The following is a 23,107-nucleotide window of genomic DNA, read 5'->3' on the forward strand; positions in this document are numbered from 1 at the left end:
CATTCTCAGAGGATCAGTGGCTGCCCTCCAGGCCCTCCTGTTGGTGGGAGAGGATACGAGAGAGGTGCGTGTGCCGGGGAGTCAGGGCCAGGACAGTGACAGGGACTGGCTGTGCCCTGCCACTCCCCACGAGGAAGGTCAGGAGGCTACCTCAAGCCCGCTGCCCTCTGAGGGTGAAGAGGTCTCTATCTGACATCACAGGGTCTGCTTTAGCTTTCAAAGCTCAGTGCCACCAAATGTCCTTTTCTTAGCCTCAGAATCCTGGGGTGGGGACAGTGAAAGCACAGGGCGGTGTCAGGAGAACAAGCAGGACAGTCAGAAGGCCGTGCAGACCCCAGCTGCACCACTCCATGGGGGAGGCCCACACGGCCGTCTGCCGCCTTGAAGCACCTCACAGAACCATTTAAAGGAGTCAGGGAAGGAATCTACGCAAAGCTTTGAAAAAAAATGGTAGCTGCTTATCAATGCCGTCATCCTTCATAGCTGTGGAAGTCCAAGAATTCCATCTCAGAAACCACAGCGCCTATCGGGAATCTCTTCCTTCGTCCTCTTAGGAAAGGGCGAGGACTGTCATTTGGACTCCCAGCTGGGAGCTCCGGAGGCCACTCTCCCACGTCACCCCCACCCCTGAGGCGTCCTCGGCTCCCTAACACTCCTGAACTCTTGGTTACACACAAACAGACATCACAGCAAACACCACGATGCTAATGCAACACGACTTTGCACCTGGCTGGGAGCAGCGTTCAGCCCCTGGAGGCGGGCAAAGGGGGACGCATGATCGCATCTTGTCTTTTGTGACAAGTGGCCTAATTACCCCACAACAGCTCAAGTGTGGTGCTGCTCACTGGACGCAATGGTGTCAGGTTCTCTGAGCAGAGACATCTGGCGAAGCCGTGGCTCACCTCCCATGTAGCCGCAGTGCTTCCCAAGAGCAGTTCCAGCTAAACCGCAGAGCAGCCGCACTAAGGAACACCCTGCAGCCACGAGATCTGTGACTCTGGACTCACAGGGCCACATCCAAGCCCTGAAGCCTGCCCTGTGTTAGTGGGCATGGCCCTGGGTGGCAGGAGCACAGGCTCCAGGGGGAGGCAGGGTGGGAGTGGTGACCTTGAGATGCAATTCTGAGCCCGAGGTCAGGCACACTTTATAGCCGGTCTCCTGGGAAGCCGCTGAGAGGGATAAGCTGGACTTTCGGGCCGCCCAGCTTCAGGTGAGCCAGGTCGATGTGGGGAGGGCACAAGTGAGACAGGCGGAGGAAGGTGGGTGGGCAAAGCAGAAGAGCAAAGATTTAAGACCATGAAAGCAGGCCAGCTTAAAGGTCAGAAACACGGACACCGTGGGACGCCACCCCTGAAAACCTTCCTCTGGGGCGCCCATTGCCCGGGGTGCGTTCAGAGGGGCTAGAGGCTGGCTCCTCGGTCTCAGCAGCCCCCAGCCCCCACGAACCTACTCTCCCACTCCCTCCCGAGGCCTCCCAGGCCTCCCAGGCCTGCACCCACACCCATAGCTCAGAGCCCCTGATGGTCACCTCACATATGGGGGGGGACCTGTCCCCTGAGGGTGGGACCAGGGCAACCTCTTCTTCAATCAAGTTCTCAGAAACTAGGCCTCTGCGGAGCCACCAGGGCCCTGGGGCAGGAGGGTCACATGGAGGCAGGCAGGGCCAGGGCCTTGGGGCCGATGTTACCTGGAGAAGCCCACAGAATGGGGTTTACCACTTCGTAGAAAAGCCAGGCTCCAGAGGAGAGAGAAATGGAGGAGAGAGCGGGTGCAGATGGAAAGAAGCGAGGTGAGGGGCAGCTGCCTGACGACTCGCCACCCTGGGCCCGTCACAGCCTGCGGTGGCACCCGGCAGATCCCTGGGGCCCAGTGCACCCCCTCCTCCTGGGCATCTCGGGAGGCGATTCTGCTCCTGGCACCTGATGGTCCCAGATGAACCGCTTTGCCCTCAGACCGAGAAATCCAGCCTGCTGCTCTCTCTTCTCTTTTCTCCTCCCACAAGACAGGGTCCTATTCCAGCCCACAGCTACATTCGGAGGGCTCCCCCTCCTTCAGTACTGAACACTGGGCCCACCCAGGACTGGGCCACCGTCCTCTCCAAGGGCCTCCGTCTCCCACCCAGCCACCCGCGGTCAGGCCCACACTGCAGCTGAAGGTGCCTCACGCTGCACCCCTCCGCCACCACCAGTGAGTGGGTAACCGGTTCCTCAAAGCTCCACTCGTGGCTTTGCTTTCTCACGATCACATGGTGAGACAGCAGCCCACCTGCAGGAGCGTCCTGTGCAGTGCAGCTCACGGCCATCTTCTCCTGCATCACAAGAACACCCGTTTCGAACGAGGTTGGGTTTCAATGTTAACACACATCTTCACGAATCACAGATAATTTTGTTCTAGGCATGGCCGTAGACGCGTTTTCACTCCTAAGAATCACCAGACCAACTGGGACAACCATTTGGACAAGGATGGACACGTAGCTCAAGATGGGACTCTAAACACAACAGCCGAGACTTCCAGAATGACAGCCGAGCAGTGGAGTGGTGATGTCACATGTTGCGGCAACCTGAGCAAATGGGACAGTCAGGACAGTTAACGAGTGGCTGTCCCCTCCCTACTGCCACCCCACATCCTCTGCATGGGACCTGGAAGGCACAGAGCCAGCAAGACAGGCAGGGCCACACCAGGTAGGACCGCCGCAGGAGAGGGCCCAGAGGGACACGGGCCCCGCTCCAGGGGACAAGTTCTGGAAGGGAAGCAGGGGCTCTGGTTGAAGTTATGAGCCCTGCACACCACAGGCTACTGCAGTCAGCACTGCGTCCAGCCTGGGTGGGTGACACTCTGACACCCCACTTCTTCCAGTCCCCAGCCCACCGGCAGAGGACTCCAGAGCAGCTGAGTCGTGGGCCGGAACAAAGCTGGGACACCAGATCCGCCATCAGCCACACCCGCTCTGGGAAGGAGGATTCCTGGACTGGGCAGACCAGCGGGTGCCCTGCCTGGGGCAGGCGGTGGGAGAATGGGGCCGGGGCAGGCAGGGGCTGCTTCCGTCTTTATCAGCCAATAAACAGACTGGACTTCCTTTGACTGACATTGGGAACTTAATGGAACCACTACACACAGGTTAGAAAAGATGGAGGATGGACAGAGGCGCTTAATCCTTCTGCTAATTCAGATTCCACTCGGCAGCAGCCATTGCTCCCTCTGCCTCTCCCTCCGCCCACCCGGCCCCACATCCCATTGGTCCCCCAGCCTCTGGAATGGAATCGTACAACTTCTCTTCAACCACTTGGCCCCAGCGCAGGGCCAAGCGGAGAGCTGGGTGCTCACTGGACGGAGACCTGCTGATGACTGAGATTTAAGACCCCGAGACGCTCCGTTGGCCCCGGCAGCCCGGGCCAGGAACCCATGCTACCATGTTTTGCTGTGCATAATGTGCTCCCACACTTTTGGCCCAAACTTTCAAGAAAAAATCTTTCATTTTAATTTTTTAATTCAGTTTTTTATTTATTCGTAAGTTCTACAAAACCAATGATCATATTCCAGGGTATTATTTTGCATGTGGGTGTCATTACTGCTTTCTAGAGTTACACTTTTAATACATAAGAATAAAATAATTAAAAGCATTTACATAGATACGGAATTAGTACTGCCCATATATAATGTGCATCCTTATTCTTCCAGCCAAAAAGCATGCATTGCACACAGCAAAACACGGTAGGTAGGCAGGCAGTGTCCTGAGAAGGGCCATGCTTTGGGACACGGGACAGGCTGCCAGGGGACGAGCACCACAGGAGGCAGGAGGCCGAGAACCCTGTTCCTCACAGCCCAATGCCAAAGCAAACACAACAGCATGTGCATCAGCCAAACAGAAGAGAGTGGAGGAGGAAGAGGAGGGACAGCAGGTCCGTTTTCAGAAGCACTCCAATTAAAGCATCCGCCCGGCAGGCCCCTCCCCTTTGACACCTCCCAGCTCGCCCACTTGCAAGTTTATTTCCCTGGGAGGGCACAGAGATTGCGGCTTCGGCAGAGCCACAGAAACCTGGCATCTCTATGACAGAGTTTGTTTTAAATGTGAGGCTAGAAAGGGAAATAAATAGGTAGAAAGTTGTTTCTTTGTCTAGAGAGTGAGCCTTAAGAGACAGAACAGCTTAAATGAGCTTTCATCCCAACTGCCCTGTGTCAAGAAAAGCCATCAGAAGTCCCACCTAGCCAGTGCCATCTCCAAAGAGAACTTCTGTTCCCACGGCCCTTGCTTCCTCCCTCTGCAGGGACAGCTGGCAGCCGCCCTCCCCGAGCCCGAGACTGTTTCTGCTGACTGGGAACTCTGAGCAGGAACAGAACGTCCTGCATGTTCGAGTTTGCGCTTCGCTCTCTGGGCTCCCTTTGTTGGTGAGGTTCGGGTGTGCTGGCCACGCTGACGCTGGCCTCTTTGCAGAAGGGACAGCCCGGGCTGCTAGGTCCCAAAGACTACTCTGAAAGGGGACAGCAGCGAGCCAAGGACTCTGCTCCCTCCCCCACACACAGCCATGGGACTTTCTTAAGCTTCATCTGACTCAGTAGGACGTTGGGAAGGTCTGAAACTGTGACAAGATTCTACTATACGTGGAAACCAAAGACAGTCAGGTGACTCTCTCCTGGGGTTTGTTCTGTGAGGAGTCCCAGAAACTCGAGTCCCGTTGACCAGATTCATACATGATGCCACCTGAACACCTGACTCTGCACCAAGTTCTCCTGGACACTGGAGATACCTGACCACACAACACTTGCCATTGCACCAGGCAGAGGACCCTCCCGCCCCAAAGGCCACCCTGCTAAACTCGAAGGCACAAGTGCTACAGCTGAGGCTGACATGCCAGGCCACGGGGAGGGAGGGGTGCTCGGTCTTCCCGATGGGCACTCAGCGGGGCCCTGAGATTCCAGACACGAGACGGCCATGTCTGAGCAGGCGCTCGGTGCCAGGTGTCATGTACGCCTTCTTGGTCCTCACGACAACCCCGACATCAGGGCTGTCATCATCTGTGTGTTACTTGTTGCTAAACTAAAGGTCACGAAGACTCCCTCAGGGACGCAGCTGGCGGGGAAAGCAGCAGCAGCAGCGGTCTCGGGGCCGTGGACCTGAGGGATCCTTCCCAGCCAGTGCAGAAGGGCAGCATGTCAAGGGGGCGATTCAGGCCCCCCCCCCCAGGGAAACCAGCTGCGGGGATTCTCAGCAGTGACAGACATCCTTGGAAGACAAGGAGGGAACACAGAACTCTCACGGTCTGGTTAGGAGAGGGGGGTGGGCAGTAGCCACGTCTCCCCAGACCCCAGAGCCACCTGCCTGCATCAGGTGCCTGCACCAGGAGCCGCCCCTGCCAGCTCAGCCAGGTGGGCAGAGGCACGGGGTCTGGAAAGGAGGCTGCCCGGCCCCCTGCTGGGCTCAAACCTGGGCTGCCAGGTTGCTGTCTGTCACCTCTGCTGCTGGGCCAGGCTGCCAGTTCCCACACTCAGGGCCAGGCGGCTGTGGAGGTGTTTCTTCAGCGCTGCCCTCGTTACCCTGCGAGAGGCTCACTGGTGCTCAGTGTGCTCCAGAAAGGACCTTTGTCGGAAGTAGAGGGGTCACTTCCCTGCTCAGCTCAGGAAAGTACACACACTTTCTCTGTAACCCAGACCCAGAAAACCTCAAACCCTCAAACTTTAAAGCATTTTACAAAGGTAACCATGGCAAGTTATTTCCAGCTAAGACCCCCGGAAGGGTTTTGATGTGAGCTCAAGGCCCCATTAGGACCCTGGGGCGGGGCGGGGGCAGAGGCTCCAGCTCCACGTGCAGTATCCCGCGGTCACACGGGTGCCTTCTTAGAAGGTCCTCCAGACGAGGGGAAGCCAGTGGTCTCCCGGGAGGTCTCTGTGGGCCAGCCCCCACCTGGCACCAGCTTGTCCGCCCTCCCCTGGGCAGAGTCGGCTGCAGTGTGGCCTCTGACTGAGCGGACCCGAGCCCCACCGACCGCTCACCCTCCTTCCTTCACCACGGCCAGGGGATACCGTTCCCAGATTCCTAATTCCCCAGTGAAGCAAGACTGATCTCTACTTGGAGGAAGACGTCAGCAGCCACACAACAGCAGCGTGTCCTCTTTCAGGAGAGGAGTAGAGAGATGGCGAGACACATTAAAAACCGTGAGCAAAAAAATAGTGCGCCCCACTTTCCCTGCAAAACCCAGCCACACCTGTCACTTGGACACAGAGAAACACCTGGATCTGGCAGTGAAACCCTGTCTGTGGGTCCACACCCCCACCACACAGAGGGCACCTCCTCCCGGGCGGAGCACCCTCCGTGTGGGTTGGACTCACTTCAAGGCCGCACAGCCACTTGCTTCCACGGGCCTCATTTCCCAGTGGTCTCGGACCATCGTTTCTTTGACCCACCACCATGACCCGGCTGCCCCCCGGACACGGCTCACCTCCACGAGCAGTGCAGGACAGGCCCGAGGAAGGCCCCCAGGGGATACGCCACCCTTGGTTCTGGAGGTGTGGCCTTGAACTTCTTTTACAAGTGACCAGGTGTACATAGAGGTGTAAGAAAAGAGTGATAGTGATTCCGGGAGGTGGCTCAGTGCTGACTTCAGCAGTTTCCCCCTTTCTGCCCTGTGAAATCAAAAGGTCTGGGAACCACCTCTCCACGCATGGCTCCCAGTCCACAGCAGGGACTTAGACAATGGACAAGAGAACCAGTTCCTGCTCCTTCCCGGCCCGTGTGCCGAGGACCCTGGCTCCTTTCCCAGACACCAGCAGGCCACTCGGGTGTGCGGCACCGTCACCACCCACTGCTGTGCAGACCTGTGAATCCAGGTCTGTGCCGAGGGACCAGAGGGCAGTCGGGCCAAACAGACCCCGATGGTTCCAGCCCCGAGTTAAGTGATGGCGAACTCCCCGACCGCTACGCGCAGGAGGATGCGCAGAGTGACTTGAGACGAAGGCGGGGATGCCGTCAGACTGTGCCTCTGCGGTTTGGCCGCCCGGGAGACAGGGAGGTGAGGCAGCGTCTGACACGTGTACACTCCTCGCTCATCCGGAAGGGGTCCCGTCAGCAGCGTGACAATTTAGATGTGCAGACAGGGACCTGACAGGGACCCAAGCTGGCGTCCTGACCACCCCTCACCTCCCACTCGAGGAAACCAAGGTCCAGGGAAGAGGAGGGAGAGGCTCAAGTCCGCAGAACTCATTTGTGCCAGGCCGGACCAGGCTGCAGAGCCTCAGTGGCCACCCGGCGGCCACGTCCTGAAACGAGCGGGCGGCATGGGACTCAGGAGGTTCCTACAAGGGCGCAGGGGTCCCTGCTTGGCTCTCCCCGACTGGGTCACCTTTCAGGTCTGGGAGTGAACGAAAGGACTCGCGGGCTTTACTCTGGGCTGCAGAGGGAAGGCCCGCCCATGAAACACAGCGAGGTCGGTAGCAGTCGACACGCGCCCCGTGTCACTCCCAGCTCCACTGCAGTCACGGGGCAGCTCCACTCACTCCCTGACCCGCCTGTCACACGTCACATCTCTCTCCCTTCACTTTCTCCCGTCTGCCCTCACGCCTCCATTTCTGTCTGACCACACCACGACCCAGGTCCTCTCCCCGGGGACTCTTTCCTCCACGGTGTGATCGTGTGACGCCCTCCCTCGGAGAAGAGGGAGAAGCACCAGGCAGAGCTCCAGCCGCCCCCTCCCCAGTCCCACCAGGATCTGCCCCTCTCTGCCGGGTGCATCCCAGTCATGGCTGGATTCTGTGTCCCGCTCTGCGCTCAGCCCAGGAGAACTGCTGGGAACATATTTCTAAATTGAATGGAAATGAAGTTTATTTCTATTTTCCGACTTTCCCTACAGTCCTTGAAATATCTGATCGCAGCATGGGGCTGGGCACTGTTGGCCTCCAGGGTCGGCCTGTGGCCACACCGAGTGAAGTGCTAAATGAGAATATTCAGATTTTACTTTCTAAAACACTTCTCGGAACCAGGACCCCATGAAGAAGGAGCCTGGGTCTCTCTCGGGCCATGCCTTCCTGAGTCAAGGGAGTAAGTGCCTGAATGCAAATGTGTGTGGTAACCCATCGAGAGAGAGGGCAGGCTGAGCAGACGGACAACTTCTCAGCCGCCGGGACACGCATCTTCCGCCCCGTGCCAGTGAGCCCAGCTCCCCATGCGGTGCCCACGGGGGCTGCCTGCTCGGTGCACACGGAGGGCCCGGCTCGGGCCATGCCCAGTGGGCCCAGAACTGGTGCCCTGCACCTCCCAGGTGGCTGAGACAGACGAGGCCCGGAACCTCACAGCAGCAGGGGCAGAAGGACCTGGGTTGGCAGAACGGAAAAGTGGAACCCACTGGCATGAGGCCTGTTAAGAGTCTCTCTGTCACCAACATGGCACTGACTTCTCTTTAAATGGGAGGCAAGAGAGATAACCCTCAAGCCACAGAGGATAAATCAAGCAGATGATCGGGGCCTGGCAGGACTGAGGCTGCCAACTCCCCCCAGAATGGGAGATCAGAGCCCCATGTACAACGTGTGGCTTGATGTCCTGATTACCAGGGTGGGCAGGTTCCTGAAGAAGCATAGATTATTTAGCAGCAGCGGCATAAATAAAATAGTTAGATGAGTAAATGCTAAATGAAGAGGAAAAAAATAATGGTTTTCTGTGAACTCATAAATATTCATTTTCCCGGGTCACAGAACTTCTCAGAGCCAATTAAAACTCTGTCAATTACAAACTCAAAATGCTAAAAGGGCAGCACACTGACTAATATGGAGCAAAAGGCGTGCCGGGAGAGAGAGAGGGCATGTCCAACACAAAGGACAAGGTGACTTCCTCTGTGCGAGAACAAAGAACCAGAGCCCCCGACACACCACCACGCAGGCGGCTGTGTCCTCCCCAAACAGCCCGGCTGGGCCCTGGGGACAGAGCCTGGGACCAGACACCAGGATGGGACCCACCTGCTTGCTGGAAAACAGGTGAAGATCCCGCCAGCCTACCTTTCCCCTCGTCTGCCGGCCTCTGCCCCCAGCCCGCCTCACAGCATGGTATTTCCAGGCATGACAGCAGCCTGTGCATTGCTCCCTTCCTGACCGCAGTCAGTGACAGTGTGTTGACAATAGCTAACCAAGGCCAGGGTTAATCACCTGGATCCTCCTTCCTGGGAGCTCCTGAGAAACGCGGAATGTCAGGGCCACCCAGGACCTACTGCATCAGCACCTGCACTTTAACAGCAACCTTGCCCCCGTACCACCGCCCCCACCAGCTGTTCACACACTCGCTGAAGCTTCAGAGGCCTTGGCCCATGTAGGGCACAGCCCACACCAGCTCACGGTGGGAACCAGCTCACCCAACACCCCCACTTTGAAAATGATGGATTCTCTCACACCTCTGCAGCTAGGAGGCTATACTCTCCCTGTCACGTGGAAAACTAAATCCCACACCAAAACTTCTGTGACACGGTAGAAGTCCTGGGTCCTCATAAGAGGGGTGCAGGCAGCACCCCAGAGTTCTACACCAGGGAAAGGGCCACCACAAGCCTCTTGCTCTCACCCAGAGACACTCGGCCCAGAGTCTCATTTCCTGTAAAAGTCAGTCCAACACGGGAATCAGCAACAGCGAGTGCTTGGGAAGGGTGACCCCGAGAACGCCCAGGAGAGACACATGCAGGCCTGTGCTGCAGGTGAGGCTCAGGAAATGCCCGGCAACCAGCCCGGACCCCTCTGTCCACAGGGAGTAGGGAGCCGCTTTCCTCCGAGCCCACGGAGGGAGGGGCGAGAGTGTGCGGAGGTGCCCACGGGCAGACCTTCAGGCCTGCAGAGGGTCAGCTCTTCTTCCCGGCAGTCAAGCAAAAAGAAAGAGCAGGAGCGGGAGAGGCGGCAGAGTCTTACCAGGAAGGGTCGGGGAGTACTGCCTTAAATTCAATCATGGACGTGAGAACAATGACACTTATTAAGGGAAAATGTGTTTCCTTAAAATGAATGCCCAGTCTGAGGGGCCCAGGTCCTCCTGGAAGCCTAACTAACGCAGAAAGAAGCCAGAGTATTAGAGGGGAAGTCCCCTCCCCCACTCCCGGACAGGAGCGCCCGGGAGTGCAGTTCCGCAGAAGGGGAAGGACCAGACAGCCAGGGCAGGGCAGGGCTGGGCTTCCTCGGGCTGAGTGCTGGGGTTAGGGAGCAGCGGAGTCATCCTCATTACTGATGCCACCCGACATGTTTTTCCCTCCCAGGCTTTCCTGCGAGAATCTGCACACAACAAAAACATATGGTGTCTGACCACAAAGCATATCTCTGGGCTGTGATCACCAAGGTACACAAAGCTAACAATTTTTAAAGGATCCGATGTTATTGTTTCTAGTTATTCAGTGCATGACCACAAACTACGAGGAAGAGCAATTTTGAAAAAGTTCAACGAGACACAGGAAAGATGCGTAAGGCTGTGTAACGGTCAGCACCCAATCCCGGAGCCCAGTGAGTGGTAACAGCGCCCAGGGCCCAGAGTACCTAGGCCTCCTACGAATACCTCCCCCTCCAGAGGGGACGGGTCCCCGGAGCTGCCACCACCTCCCCTCTCGCTTTCCTGGCTGCCCCCACATGTACAAAATTCTACCAATATTGATTGTCCTACCGTATCCACATTGGCCAGAGCACAGGGGAAGGGGAGACATATGAGCTATTTTAGAATATCAATAAGCTGCATCTCTCCGAATCGTTTCTTCTGCATGCAGAAGCACATTAGCATGCTCGGCCACATCCTGCCACTTGGTGTTTACTGAGGAGCAGCCCCGCCCTTCTACATTTCTTCTTATCTGTTTATAGAACGGAAAACTCCTTGAAGCCATTTCAACGGCGGTCTTTGTTCTTAAAACAATAATTTCACAAAACTCACATTAGCTATAATTGCTTTAAAAATGTACCAGTAAGCATGCACTGGCCATTTAATCCTTATTTACCCTTGGGTCACTCGAGTAATTGGTATAATAACTTTAAAGGCAAATCAAATCTTATTAATGTTTTCCAAGTCCTTTAAAGCCTTACGAGAACACATGTTTTGTAAAGGCTCACTGTGGGGAAGAAAGCCCATTTTACCACGTAGGGCCCGGCATGGTTTTTAGATTTAGTGAGTCTCAAGCAACTCTGTTAGTTTTGGCTCTTCCAGAAAATAAAACTGTCTGAGGAAACGGCTAGAGGAGTTTCATACAGTTTCGGCTGTGAGTTATAGATGTATTAATAGCTACAATTCAAAGAAGGAACGACCCAGCACCTATAACACTGAAGGACTATCTTGGGTGTGGATAAGACACCTGCCTGGCTCAGCTGGCAAGCTGCGTAGGGGTTTGCTGAAGAGACATTTGAGCCTCCACTGCAAATGAACCTGCTAGGCAGGGAGCTAAAGCACATGCTTAAATACCTGGTGGTCCAGTCGGAGTTTGGAAAGCACCTGTGACTTCATGATTACCACTGAAATGTTGGGGGAAAAAATCGATTGGCTCAGAAACACACTGAGCTTCTACTCTGCCCTTAAAATTATTAGGCACTGTGGGGGAGAAACAGAGAAATAAGAGAGGCTTCCTCTATCTGAAAAATAAAAATGCCAGTAAGGAGAAAAAGGCAGCAAAGACTAGGAGTTCAGAGAAAGAGATCAAAGGTAACCAAGAGTGGTCAAAGAAGGTTCTGGATAAATGGTGAGCACCTGAGTGGAGCCTTGAAAGAGGGGACACGTGGAAAGGAGGGGCAGCCTCACAGGCAAGAAGACCCTGGTGAGTAAGGATGTGGAGGGTTGTGCATAAAACGTGAGCGAGGCTGGCAAACCAATTAGCTGTAAACATACTGTCCCCATCTAAACATGTGCTGAGGCCGGTGTCCTGGGCCCTTTGCATCGCCATCAGCCCATTCAGTCCTTGCCAGCAGCAGACTGTGAGTAGAGGTCCCAACCCTCCACAAAAACCTAATCTACAGCGGGGAGAACCAGATCCATGCAGCTCTGCCTCCGGGAAGGTTCTGCAGAGGCGATACTTCCTTCTCTGGAAGCATCGAAATTCCTGGACCTGGAAGACAACGGCATCTCCTGGGCTCCAGCCTAACGGGGGAGTGGGAAGCCAAAACAGAGCCCCAGACAAAAAAGCCTCACTTCCTCGGAATAAGCCACCTCGGCCCTTCCTTGTTGGCACACAAAGTATGAGGGTGTTGCCAGCCACAATAAAGAGACCCCAGGTTGATATTAACTTACCTTCAATTTACCTCCAACTAAATCCCACCTGAATTGGCTGGACTATTTTCACTGAAGTGAGGGGTTGGAAGCAGTTGGCCAACGAGCCCCAACAGTACGAAGCCCAGGCAAGCAAGCCGATGTGTCTGCCTAGTTGCTTTGCTCTCAAATAGTTCCCAGTATGTTTGTAGGATTTGGGTCATCATTTTCTCTCTGGGTGTATGCGAGAAAAATGATTAAGCTGTTTCCATATGGGAAATGCTGTGCTTGCCCGCAAGTCAGCCTCCGGACACTCTCAAAAGAGCATTAAAGTTGCACCCTTCACGGATTTAGATGGGAGAGAGAATTTCTGCTTAATCATCGGCTCACCGCAAATGGAAGCCCCACTGACTACAGCAGGAAAAGTGTGCGGTAAATGACTGCTGAGGCTCCCCAAAGACCAAGGCCTGCAGGTTTGAGATTGCATTACAATTAAGTACTAATGAAAGAGAAGTCGTATCTTTCGATCAAATAATGCATTAGCCCAACCCCACACTGTGCACCGTTATTCACTCTGGTGCTGTGGGCTTTTTGAGGTGATGTTGCCCTCACTCCACGGGACAGGAGACAGGCACAGAGGGGAAAGGGGGTGGAGGGTGTGCATCGGGAAGACAGCGGACGTTCAAATGCCCCGGGCTGCTCTCAGGGGTAAGTGTTCATCACACCGTAAAGAACGTCCCGGGTGGTTACAGTGAAAGGGTACAGTCATTTTTTTAAAAGTTCACACACACAAAACCTTTTCCGCAGAAAAACGGTGTCCCCCTCAAGAATGTGGGTGAGGTGTGTAGTGTATGAATCCCCTTCGTGCTGCAGACTAAGTTCGCTAAACTATCAGCAGTATATTGAGACTCTCCGGGGGAGCACCTGGGAACAAGTTTTCTGAGCACTTTAGAAGCACTTACGCACACCTAACCTGCCGCTCATCGTTCCCATCAGCTCGTTAAGGCGGCCCCCCGTAGGACCCCAGCCTGCCAGCTCTTTCTCAGCCTGCTTCTTTTTATCTACAGGCCCCAAAAAGGAGCTCGTTTCTTTTAAAAACATATTTTATAATTAAAAGACTTCATTGATTCACAGGGGTGTGCTCCGCCCGTGAGCCTGCACTTTCCAGGTTTTATGAACAATACAGAGAGGCCGCCCTCCGGCGCGCCTTTCTGGCGGACGCACTGTGCTGACGCCGCAGGGCTGTGGGATATGTTCTCAGCACCAGAGCCGGTTACACCATCACTTACAGCAAATTGTATTCCCATTCCCGTCCCCATCAACACACGTGGCTCCTTCCATTGCCCCCTACCAGCAAGGGGGAGCAATGTAAATGCGCCCTGCCATCTAATTGATATGGACGGAAGGTGGAGGGCAAAGCGGACACTCTAGCCCTGGAAAGCAATCCACCTGAAGTGTCAGGCCAGTGGTTCGTCCACCATACCTCTGCCCGAGACTCCTCCGCACCCGCGTTCAGGCCTCCGCGGATTCCTCGGTCCGGCCGTCCCAGCGCCACCTGCAGGCAGGCCCCAAGCAGTGCGAGGTGCAGCCAAATGGGTCCTGGCTTCATTCTGGCGAGTCTGCTGAGAAGATGACAAGGGCTTAGAATCAGGTTTTGCAACATGTGAGCCAGTCATGGGGTGGTTAGCATTTGCACTCCAGGACCAGGTAAACCTGGGGCAAATCCTGCCAGTGGATTTTCGGTTCTACCATGAGAAGTTATAGTACTCCTAAGCCGGAGCTCACTCATCTCTGCAATGGAGTCCATGCTACGTACCTCGTAGGGTGGCTGTGTGAACCAAAGGAGTCGGCACCAGGAGAAGCCCGCCTGAAATGCCACGTACTGTTCCATCTACAAGAACCAACTAGGGTGACAAAGCCGGGTCCCCTCCGGTAGGTCACCATACATCTGTGCCTTGGTGTCCTCGGATGGCAGCTGGTGCTCAATAAGTGCTGCTGAGGAATCGTGTGAGGTCTGCAGCAGCCCACTGGGAGCTGGTCTCTTAGTTTACAGGACAACAAGCTTCAAAATGGCATCAGAAGGCCCAGTATTTTCGCTTCACGGCCAATCTGGTTTGCAGCCAGATCCAAGCACCCCATGGATAATGGGATTTCAGTAACTTCTATGGTGTTTCCTGAGGCTCACATGATAAATTGTCTCAAGTCCCAGACAACAAGAAATGGGTGATTCAAAGTAATCACAGACTTACCTGGATGGAAAAAACTGAAGATCCTACAATAAATATTCTGCCCCCTACCACGTGCTCAGCATTACGCCAAAGGGACAAGGACACCAACTAGTCCACTTGCCCGTGTAGCTATACTTCTGCTTTAAGGTTTCTGCTATGAGCATATTCCAACCTTAACTTCAGTATCTCTAAGCAACACAGCCAGGCAGACCTCGTGATGCAGTATTCACAACTCCTACTCAGGGAAGCTTCAAGGGCTATTGATTTCTGTGAGCACCACACAATTTAGTGCTTAATTGCGTGTGGTCCACACTGCATCCTGATCGTGGCTGGGAGACAGAGAGGAGGCCAGTGGCCCATGTGGCCCAGGTGAGCGTGGGTCCAGAGTAGGTGTCCCCTTCAAAAAGGATTAAATGCATGAGGAACAGCACAATCTGTTTAAGGAGTCCACCCCTGCTCACCCCCAAAGCCAACAGCTCTGGAGGATTTGGGCCTTAAACAAAGATGAGGTGAGAGGTGCCACGTGATCACTAGGGCTGATGCCAAACAAACACACTCCTGCCACATCCCAAACAGAGCTGCCTCTCTGGACTTGCTTTCCATCTCCACCTTGAGACAGAAATGCTGCAGGAAGGAAAAAAAGTCGGGCTAAAAACTGTGGGCATGCAATACCGTTCTGCGGAAAGGCAAGGTTATACGTTATGACTGTCTTGAAAGAGAAGGCGTCTTCCTGTATTAGAGAGGCCATAGGCACCCACCCCTGCATCTGTCTCTTCAGCTGTTCCTATTTCACATCTGTTGGCAAAGCCGGAGCTGCTGGGGCCAGAGTCCAGGTGGCCAGCGAAGACGTGAAGGTCACAGTCACGCCTCCATCAGCACCTGCTCTGCACCCTGCAGCAGGCAGAGCGGGGTGGCATACTGCAGCTGCTCCCCGGGAGATGACCGGGGGGCTCCCAGCAGACACCCAACTCGGCACTCTCCCCGCACCCTCGGGACTCCAGCTAGGGCACGCGTGTCGCGTGCTGGGGCCGAGTGAAACACCATAGTCAGGGCAAGAAGAGAATCAAAACGTCTTTCCCTAAAAACATCTAAAAATAAATAGGGCGACTCCCTCCTCTCCAAGAAGTATTCTCTTCAGAACACAGAGCCACATTCCAGAGACTGCTGAACACAGTCATTGGATTTTTGGAAATTTTTTAAAACCCGCAATAGTAACTCAGGCTAGGAGCAGGAAGACATTGCTCCCCACTCTCCTTTATCAGTCTCTCCCTAGTCACCCACTCTCACACAGCACTCCCGAGCCGAGCACACACAGAGACGAGACGGCCTGCTCTTCCCCCTGCGTGTGCCATCCAGCCCGAATAAACTAAAAACAGCAAGATAATCAAAACTCAGTGTAGTAAACGTGCAGATGTCAATTTCTGGAGTTATGAAATATTCAAGCCACAAAATTTAGTTTTCAATTTGCCTAGTAATCCAAGACCAATTATGTTTGATGTTTTATTATTAATGGATGGTGTCAAAATAAGAGCCTTTCATTTCAACTGTTGTTTTGGTGAGCTGTGAATCACTTCATTTAGGAGGGCGCGGCCCGACCACAGACTGTAAACCAGCTGTTCCCTGCTGCAGGGAGCCGGAGCCCAGCGCTGAGGCACCTGCGGCACCTGGAATTGTCTGCTTTCCTCTGGGGTGTGTTGAGGTCCTGAGAGATTTTATTTGAATACAGGGGGACCCGGGAGCCAGGCCAACTACTGAAATAGTGCCAGGCAGCTGCTTCGCCGAGTTTAGCTCAACTGGCCACCATTAGATCCAACTTCATTTACATGGCAGAGGCGTCTTAGATGTCATTTTATGGTCCAGGTGAGTGACAATTCATTACATCTGCAACAGCAACGGCCTAAAAATTCACAACTCAAGTCTTATGACAGTTCGGTTCATAAAAAAAATTAATATTGGGTCTAAATCTATTTTGATGACCTGTCTAGTAACCACATAATAGAGACTGTCTACTTGGTTAACACTTACATTGCAATCACGACATTCAGGCTCCGTCCCAAATGCTTCACAGGTGTCAGCTCCTAACCTTCATTTGTGCCTCAGGAGGAGGGCAATGATTATCCCCTAGTCAGACAACAGAGGAGACAGGCCGCAGAGAGACCGGGACCATGTCATGGCCACGCAGCAAATAAGTGGTAGAGATGGACTTCAGGCCAGGCTGTGGGACGTGGTGTCTATTCTCCTAACCCCTGGTCTCAGCTGCCGCCTGACACTTAGCATGATGGGAAAATCCATGTAGGGCGAGAAGGGAGACCCTGAGCCCCATGTCTCCCTTTTCTCTGAAAGCGTCCAGGAGCTGCACTCAGCTGACCAACATGGGTCCGGCCACGACTGGAGGAGCAGAGCGAGGGAAAGCCAAGCTGCTGCCGTCCTGCACCCACCCCCAGACGGGACCACTCTGCAGGCCCTCCGCAGCCCCCGCTGCTGCTGTCTTTCTTGGCCAAGAAGAAATGTGGTTGAAGAAGAAACCAGAGAGAGAGACACAGGGTGCCTGCAAGGCGGCCCCTGAGCTCCCGGGGCGCCCCAGCCTGGCGAAGGCGGTCACTCTGGAGCAAGGAGGTCTGCGCACACGTGAACTCCCCTCAAATGCAAAGAGCCGACGGGTCTTCGGACGGGAGGAAATGCAAGGCTGTCTGTTATAGGTGGGGCGGGGTGCCACCAATAAGGTCGCAAACCCTCTTTGTGTCCAGAAGTTCCTTCTGAGATCAGTGTAGGTTTATAAACTTCATTCAGTCCAGGCTAGAGGCCTGAGATCGGTTATAAATATACCCAAGAGTGTTTTCATAAAAGAGCCGGACCTACGTCTTCTCTCAAACAACTCATAAAACAATCCCTTGGCATTTAAGACACTGCTTCCTCCGAGGTTTCCCACCCGTGCTCACTTTCCCTGTGCTCCGGGAACCTGGGGCCGGCCTGCCCGGTGGGGGGACGGAGCCCCAGAGCCCGGGGTGTGAGGACTCACCCACTGTGCGCTGCCAAGTCAGGGGCCAGACCTGGGCTGAGACGCAGACGTCCGGCGCTAGGCAGCTGCCTTGCTTCTTACCTTGTTACACACTCGCACGGGGCCGTGGGGGTGCGTGCGGGCTCTGTTCAGATAAACTGACCTTGCTTTTTCAGTGCTGGGTGGGCCTGACCAGGGCATCTACGGATCCGTGTAAAAAACACAGGGTTTTCCGGCTTTATACTAGAATCTTGTACTGGTTCTGTTATTTGTATTTAAATTACAGAGGTTGCCCTGGCCAGGTGGCACAGTGGGTTGGAGGAATGTCCAGTACACCAGAATGTTGCGGGTTGGATCCCCGGTCAGGGCCCGTGTGGGAGGCAGCCGGTCAATGTCTGTGTCTCACATCGACCTTTCTGCTTCTCTCCCTCCCACTCTCTCCCCTTCTCTTCTTCCCGCTCTCTCTAAAAGTCAGTCAGCACTGGGTAAGAATTAAAAATTAAACTAATTAAAGAAACTAAAATTACAGAGGTACTACAAATTCGTATAAGGTAAATTTCTAAATTCTGACTTGCCGTTTGAAGAAAGTTGGAAACTACGGCACGTTAGGGAGAGGTCAGTATGAACAGGTACATTCCCAGTCTGCCCGCCAGAGCACACGGCCGGCACGCGGCTGCCTTTCCTGAGCAGGGTCAGAGGCCAGAGGGAAGCACGGGTGTTCGGTGGACGGCGGGCTGAACCCAGACTTCCCTTCCCTCCTGTAGGAACCAGCGCTGTTAGAGGAAAGTGGAGTTCTGACCCTCGGAGTTTGGGGGACACAGGTCATCAGCTCTCTCTCTCTCTCTCTCTCTCTCGGGTGTGGTAACATGGCCAAAGCAGGCGTGGATTAGCACATGGAAATGGCTTCTCTTTGTCACCAGCAGGACTGAAAATTATGAAGATGATTTGGCAGAACCAAGTGACACCACCCGACCCTGAAGAGCCCAGGTGAGGTTTGTGCCCCTGAGGTACCTGCATTCCCGACCTTTCTAACTGACCAAGTGTATGTTCTAGCCAATTAATTGGGACCCACTGTACTTCCCATGTGGGCTGCCGGCAATCAACACACAGCAGCCAGCTGGGGACCCCCAAGGTCCTGTAGTCCTCTTCCGTTTGCCTGTCCAATGCAAGAAGGAGGGGGGGAACAGTCACAGAGCCCCTAACCTAAAACTCGGAGGCTGTATTTTAATTTCTTCTGGAAGGTTGATGACCCTAGTTTTTATTTGTGAGTGTTTTAGGAAAAAAGAGATTCAAACTTCCTAAGGTAGTCCCTGAAATACCAACCCAGGAAATTAAGTATGGAAATATATCAGGGTAACCCTGCAATGAACCATCATGAAATTATATTTTTTATTAACTACCACTCTGTATCTTTGGTTGATTTGTTCCAACAATTGATACATTAGATGCTTAAATTACTCTATGTAAAATGTATAAATCTATGGCATCTGGACTTACTGTGAAGCTACACACACACACACACACACACACACACACATACACACGAGTTCCAGGCACCCTCACCCTTCCAGCATTCAGATTGCATCTCCTAATGCACCATCTGCCCTCACTGCCATTCTGTTTTACTTGAAGTTTCATGCCTTGTGCTAGGCATTGAGATAGAACACGTAAGGAAAGATGTGCTCTTGAAATCGCAACCGAATTTCACTAAGTTAGCCAGCACACAATTTACTGTACATATGCAACACAAGAAGGCTGAGTCTGAAAAGAAATATCCCCCAACAAGCAAAGTAGGAATTAAGGTAGATTTTTAGGAAACCTGGACTATTCAAGTCTAGTTTCTGGAGCATAGTGTTAAGTCAAACAGAAGAGCACAATGTAAAGATCACTTTAAAAACAAACAAACAAAAAGCCTGCAGCCTTTAGTAGAAGAAGAATCCTGAGTAACTGATCGAGGTAGAAAAATGCAACCCACCCCCCCCATCCCCCTGAAGGACACAACCAAAGGGACAGAAGTTCTCCCAATGCCCCGAAGAACAAGCCGGCCCCTCTCCGGAGCAGAAAGAGCCTTCCTGGAATTAACAAAAACTAGGGGGTGATCATACAATTCTAAGAGAGCAGAAGCCACTTGGACAACTTTTATGAGAAATTTAATACAGTAAAGACGATTTTCAGTCTGAAGTCTTTGGGGAGGGGCCGCCTTCTCTCCTGGGAAGTGAAGGAGGCGGACATTGAGCTGAGTGTCTGAACAGAAAGGGTGCCATGAGGCTGCAGCATCTGCGCACAGAACTCAGACGAGAAGCAGCGTCTGGGCCCTGTGGGGCATCAGCTCAAGTCTTCTGCGCCAGCTACCGCATGAGGGGCGCTGCGGCTCTAGCGTCACAGACGCCACCCCCCCAACACTCACTCCCTGGCACCCACCCCCTTCAATGCTTGCTTCCCAGGGGAGCCCTCCACCCAGAGCCGGTCCCCAGCTCACTCCAGGAGTAAGAAGACACTGGTAAAGTCATCTCTGGCTTTCCCCCAAGCCCCATGGCAGAAAAACAACTTGGGACTTCTGAGAAAAGTCAGAATTTCTTCCCCATCCCCTCTCTCTCCTCACAGATCGTCATGTTGAGCCATTCCTGGCGCACTCACCAGTAGAGACTGTGCCTCCTCCTGTTAAAATTCTACCTGTCTCTGCCCCAGAACACGAGGATGGGTGTTTGTGGCTCCGGGGCCCATCTAGTTCAGTTCCTAGTGCGCACACAGCATTGCAACAAATTTACAAAGGGGCAGACCGAAGCTACTGGCGTTGTTTTTCCCTCACCAGAAACCACGGCGGAAGCGACACCTAGAGGGCCGTGGAGGAGAGGCTATGGCAGCGCTATCCATCACCGTCCACGACAGTTATCAGGAGCGAGGTCGGCTGGACAGCTCCGTGGGCACCAACTCTCCAGGCGAAGGCACAGACCTAGCAGTCTCAACTCCGCAGGGCCCCAGGCTCTTCCAGCAGGCCACCGAGCTGCTGCACGGGTGCTGGCCACAGGCCGGCCCGGAGAGGAACCCCACTGCTTCCAGCAGGTTTCTGCCCTGCTAGAGTGGAGGGCGTAGAGTCCTCAGGTGGCGGGCCTCCGGCGAAGGCGCTCCTCCGGGCAGCCCTGTGTCAGCTGAAGGGAGCCCAGAAGGCTCGCACCGCTCTTGCCCCAAACTCGAGGCGACCTGCGCCCAAATCGGAGCGTTCCGCCTGCGCCGCCTGGGTCCCCCGAAAGTTGGAACAGGTTTCCTTCGCTAGCTCAGAGAGAGGCAGAGATAACAACAGCACGAGCTCTCTTAGGGCCAAGCCCCCTGCCTGAACGTCCCCCAAACTGCTCCCTAGTGACTCTCCCGCAGGGAACACCGTCTGCTCAGTGTAAAGGGGCAGGGGAAGCAATAGAAACCCGGATTCCGTCCTGGGTCCTGCTCCCCAGCGTCCTCCGCCGAGCCCCACGCTCAGCCCTAGACGCGGGGATAGAGCGCGGGGAAGTGAGGACCGGGCGAGCTCAGCGGGCCCTTCGAGCTGCAGCGAGGAGACGCAAGTTTCCCCGCAAAGCTGGAGGGAGGGAGAGTGCGCACGCCCGCCGCCCCGCACCCCAGCCCGGCCAAGGGCACTGGTCGGAGCTGAAGGGCCGCCGCTCGCCCGGCTAGCCCAGACCGCTCGGGGTCCAGAGCCCAGGAGTGGAGCCCGCAGGGTCTCGCAGCGCGGGCTGTGGGCTCGGCTCCAGCTGTTCTGCGCCGCGCTCCGCGCGCCATCCAGCTCACTCGGGTCCCTCCTGCAGACCCGGGCTCCAAGTCTCGGCGCTCCAGCCTTTACCCCAAGTCCTGGCCCTAGCAGCGGTAGCCCTGCGGAGCCCGGGTCCGGTAGTCCTGTGCCCGCCTCTCTACGGGCGGGCAAACTTGGCTCTCTCGGCGCGAGCTGAGAGGCCACGCAAGCGCCCGCTCTGGGCCCTGCTGGGAGACGCGGAGCCCCAGGCGCCGGAACCCCAGCGGGGCGCAGCCCGGCCAGTTGGTGGTCGCAGCTTGGCACCCTCCCCGCGTCCGCATACCTGGAGCGGCTGGGGTGGAAGGAAAGACCAGGTGGCCGGACTCGCGCGGGCGGGAGCGCCCCGTGGCGGCAGCGACGGCGGCGACCCGGCTCCGCGTCCTTCGGTCGGTCTCTCTGGCTGTCCAGGAGTCCCGGGCGCCTTGGAGGTTGTCGCGGTTCCAGCTCTCTGAGCCGACTCTGCCCGCTGCTGTGCCACTGCCGCCGCAGCTGCCCTATTTCTGCCGCCCGGACTGGAGCCCGTGACGTCACCCTCCTGGCCCCGCCTGCCCAATCGCCGCCACCTGTGCGCGCGGCCCGCCCTCCCGCCGCTCGGACCCGCGCGGTGCCCGCCGCAGGTGCGCAGAGCAGCGGGGCGCGCACGCGGGGCGCGAGGACTCTGGAGCTCCAGGGTGACCCCTGCACCCACCAGGAGAGGGGGTACCTCCCGCCCCTGGCTCCCGGGAGGCCTGGCAGGCAGGCGACAACTCCCTCACCCGCCAAAACACCCCTCCTCACCTCTCTCCTCCTGGCTCCTTCCAGGCATGGAATTTCCAAGGCTGAGCTCTAAGATGCACAGCTGGTCTTAATCAAGCAGCCACGTAGCTTGTAGAGTGAGTGTGGGCTACTGCACCACGCAGAGAGCCGCCCCGGGAGGCAAAGTCAAATGACACTCCCCCTCGCTGGGCGCCAACAACCTGCGAAAAGGCAAAGTTTGTGTTATTTCCCTCTTCTGAATCTGCCCTCTCTCAGCCCCAGAATCTTACAAAACCTCGGGCAGCCCCAGGGGGACAGTCGCCTAGCCTTGCCACGCTGTGACCAGAAGGCCCCTGCTTCTCCTCCAGAACTAGACAGACATTTGGCAGCCAGGCCTCATCCACAGGCCCGGGGCTCCCAAACCTCTCTGGACCCCTCTTCAGTGCCCACAGCCTTCTGAGAATGCAACCGAGCAGTCACTTTGCTGTTATTAATTGGCCTAGAGATCAGTCTTGAAGCCCCCCAAACTGGAAACATCTTTGTAACAACTAGGGCCCCCCAGGTGGTCATACTGTAGTCCCAGCCCAGTCTCAGACCCAAGAGGGAGATCCCAGCCAGGCCAGGCGGGTGGTGACCGGTGGGGAGGGGCCTCTTTGGGGGACGCCTCCTGCTCTGGCTGTGTGGACACTGGGTGACTTTCTGGCTTAGGGGAGCAGTGTCCTGTCCATGCCCCTGGGAAGACTGCTGGCCGGGAGACGGGGCAGAGGGGCTTCTCTGAGGGTAAAATCAGTCATATCTCAGAAGGGCAAGACTACGAGGCTGATGTAGAGGACGAGGTGTGGATGTTACTTTGGCGCCATGCACTCTGCTAGATGCTGCAGAGCCAGCAGTGGGCGGGCCCACACGGCCCCGCCCTCACGCAGGGTTTCATTCAGGCGCACCCTCTCCCACTGCGCAGCTGTCCGGAGCCGTCATATCGCTGCCAGAGGCATCAGTGCCCCCATCTGCAGAGCAAGGAGCTGGGTGAGACCTGACTCCCAGTTCTGCTGTGACTTCCCACATGGCTGTCGTGATGTGGGCTCAGAAGGCGAAAACTCACAATTATTAACAACCACACGGAAAACAAAACCAAAAACAGACTAAGCAAATGACTAGGGCAGGAACAGAACCACAGAAATGGAGATCACATGGAGGGTTAG

At 55.3% G+C, this 23,107-nt stretch overlaps 1 protein-coding gene across 1 annotated transcript in view; it reads right to left on the reverse strand.

Moving 5' to 3' along the window:
* The window catches only part of FSTL4 (follistatin like 4), a 333,324-nt gene extending 311,694 nt beyond the window's left edge, over positions 1 to 21,630 (reverse strand). Inside the window, exons 1-2 of the mRNA XM_037130007.2 lie at positions 21,457 to 21,630; positions 13,650 to 13,785 (exon numbers count right to left, since the gene is read on the reverse strand). Coding sequence (XP_036985902.2) covers positions 13,650 to 13,775 — 126 coding nt within the window. The 5' untranslated portion in view covers positions 13,776 to 13,785; positions 21,457 to 21,630. The remainder of the gene's footprint in view (positions 1 to 13,649; positions 13,786 to 21,456) is intronic.
* Positions 21,631 to 23,107: the final 1,477 nt, after the last annotated feature.

The sequence above is a fragment of the Artibeus jamaicensis genome, unplaced genomic scaffold (assembly GCF_021234435.1).
Source record: "Artibeus jamaicensis isolate MK-2021 breed Jamaican fruit bat unplaced genomic scaffold, CSHL_Jam_final contig_786, whole genome shotgun sequence".
NCBI classification, from domain to species: domain Eukaryota; kingdom Metazoa; phylum Chordata; class Mammalia; order Chiroptera; family Phyllostomidae; genus Artibeus; species Artibeus jamaicensis.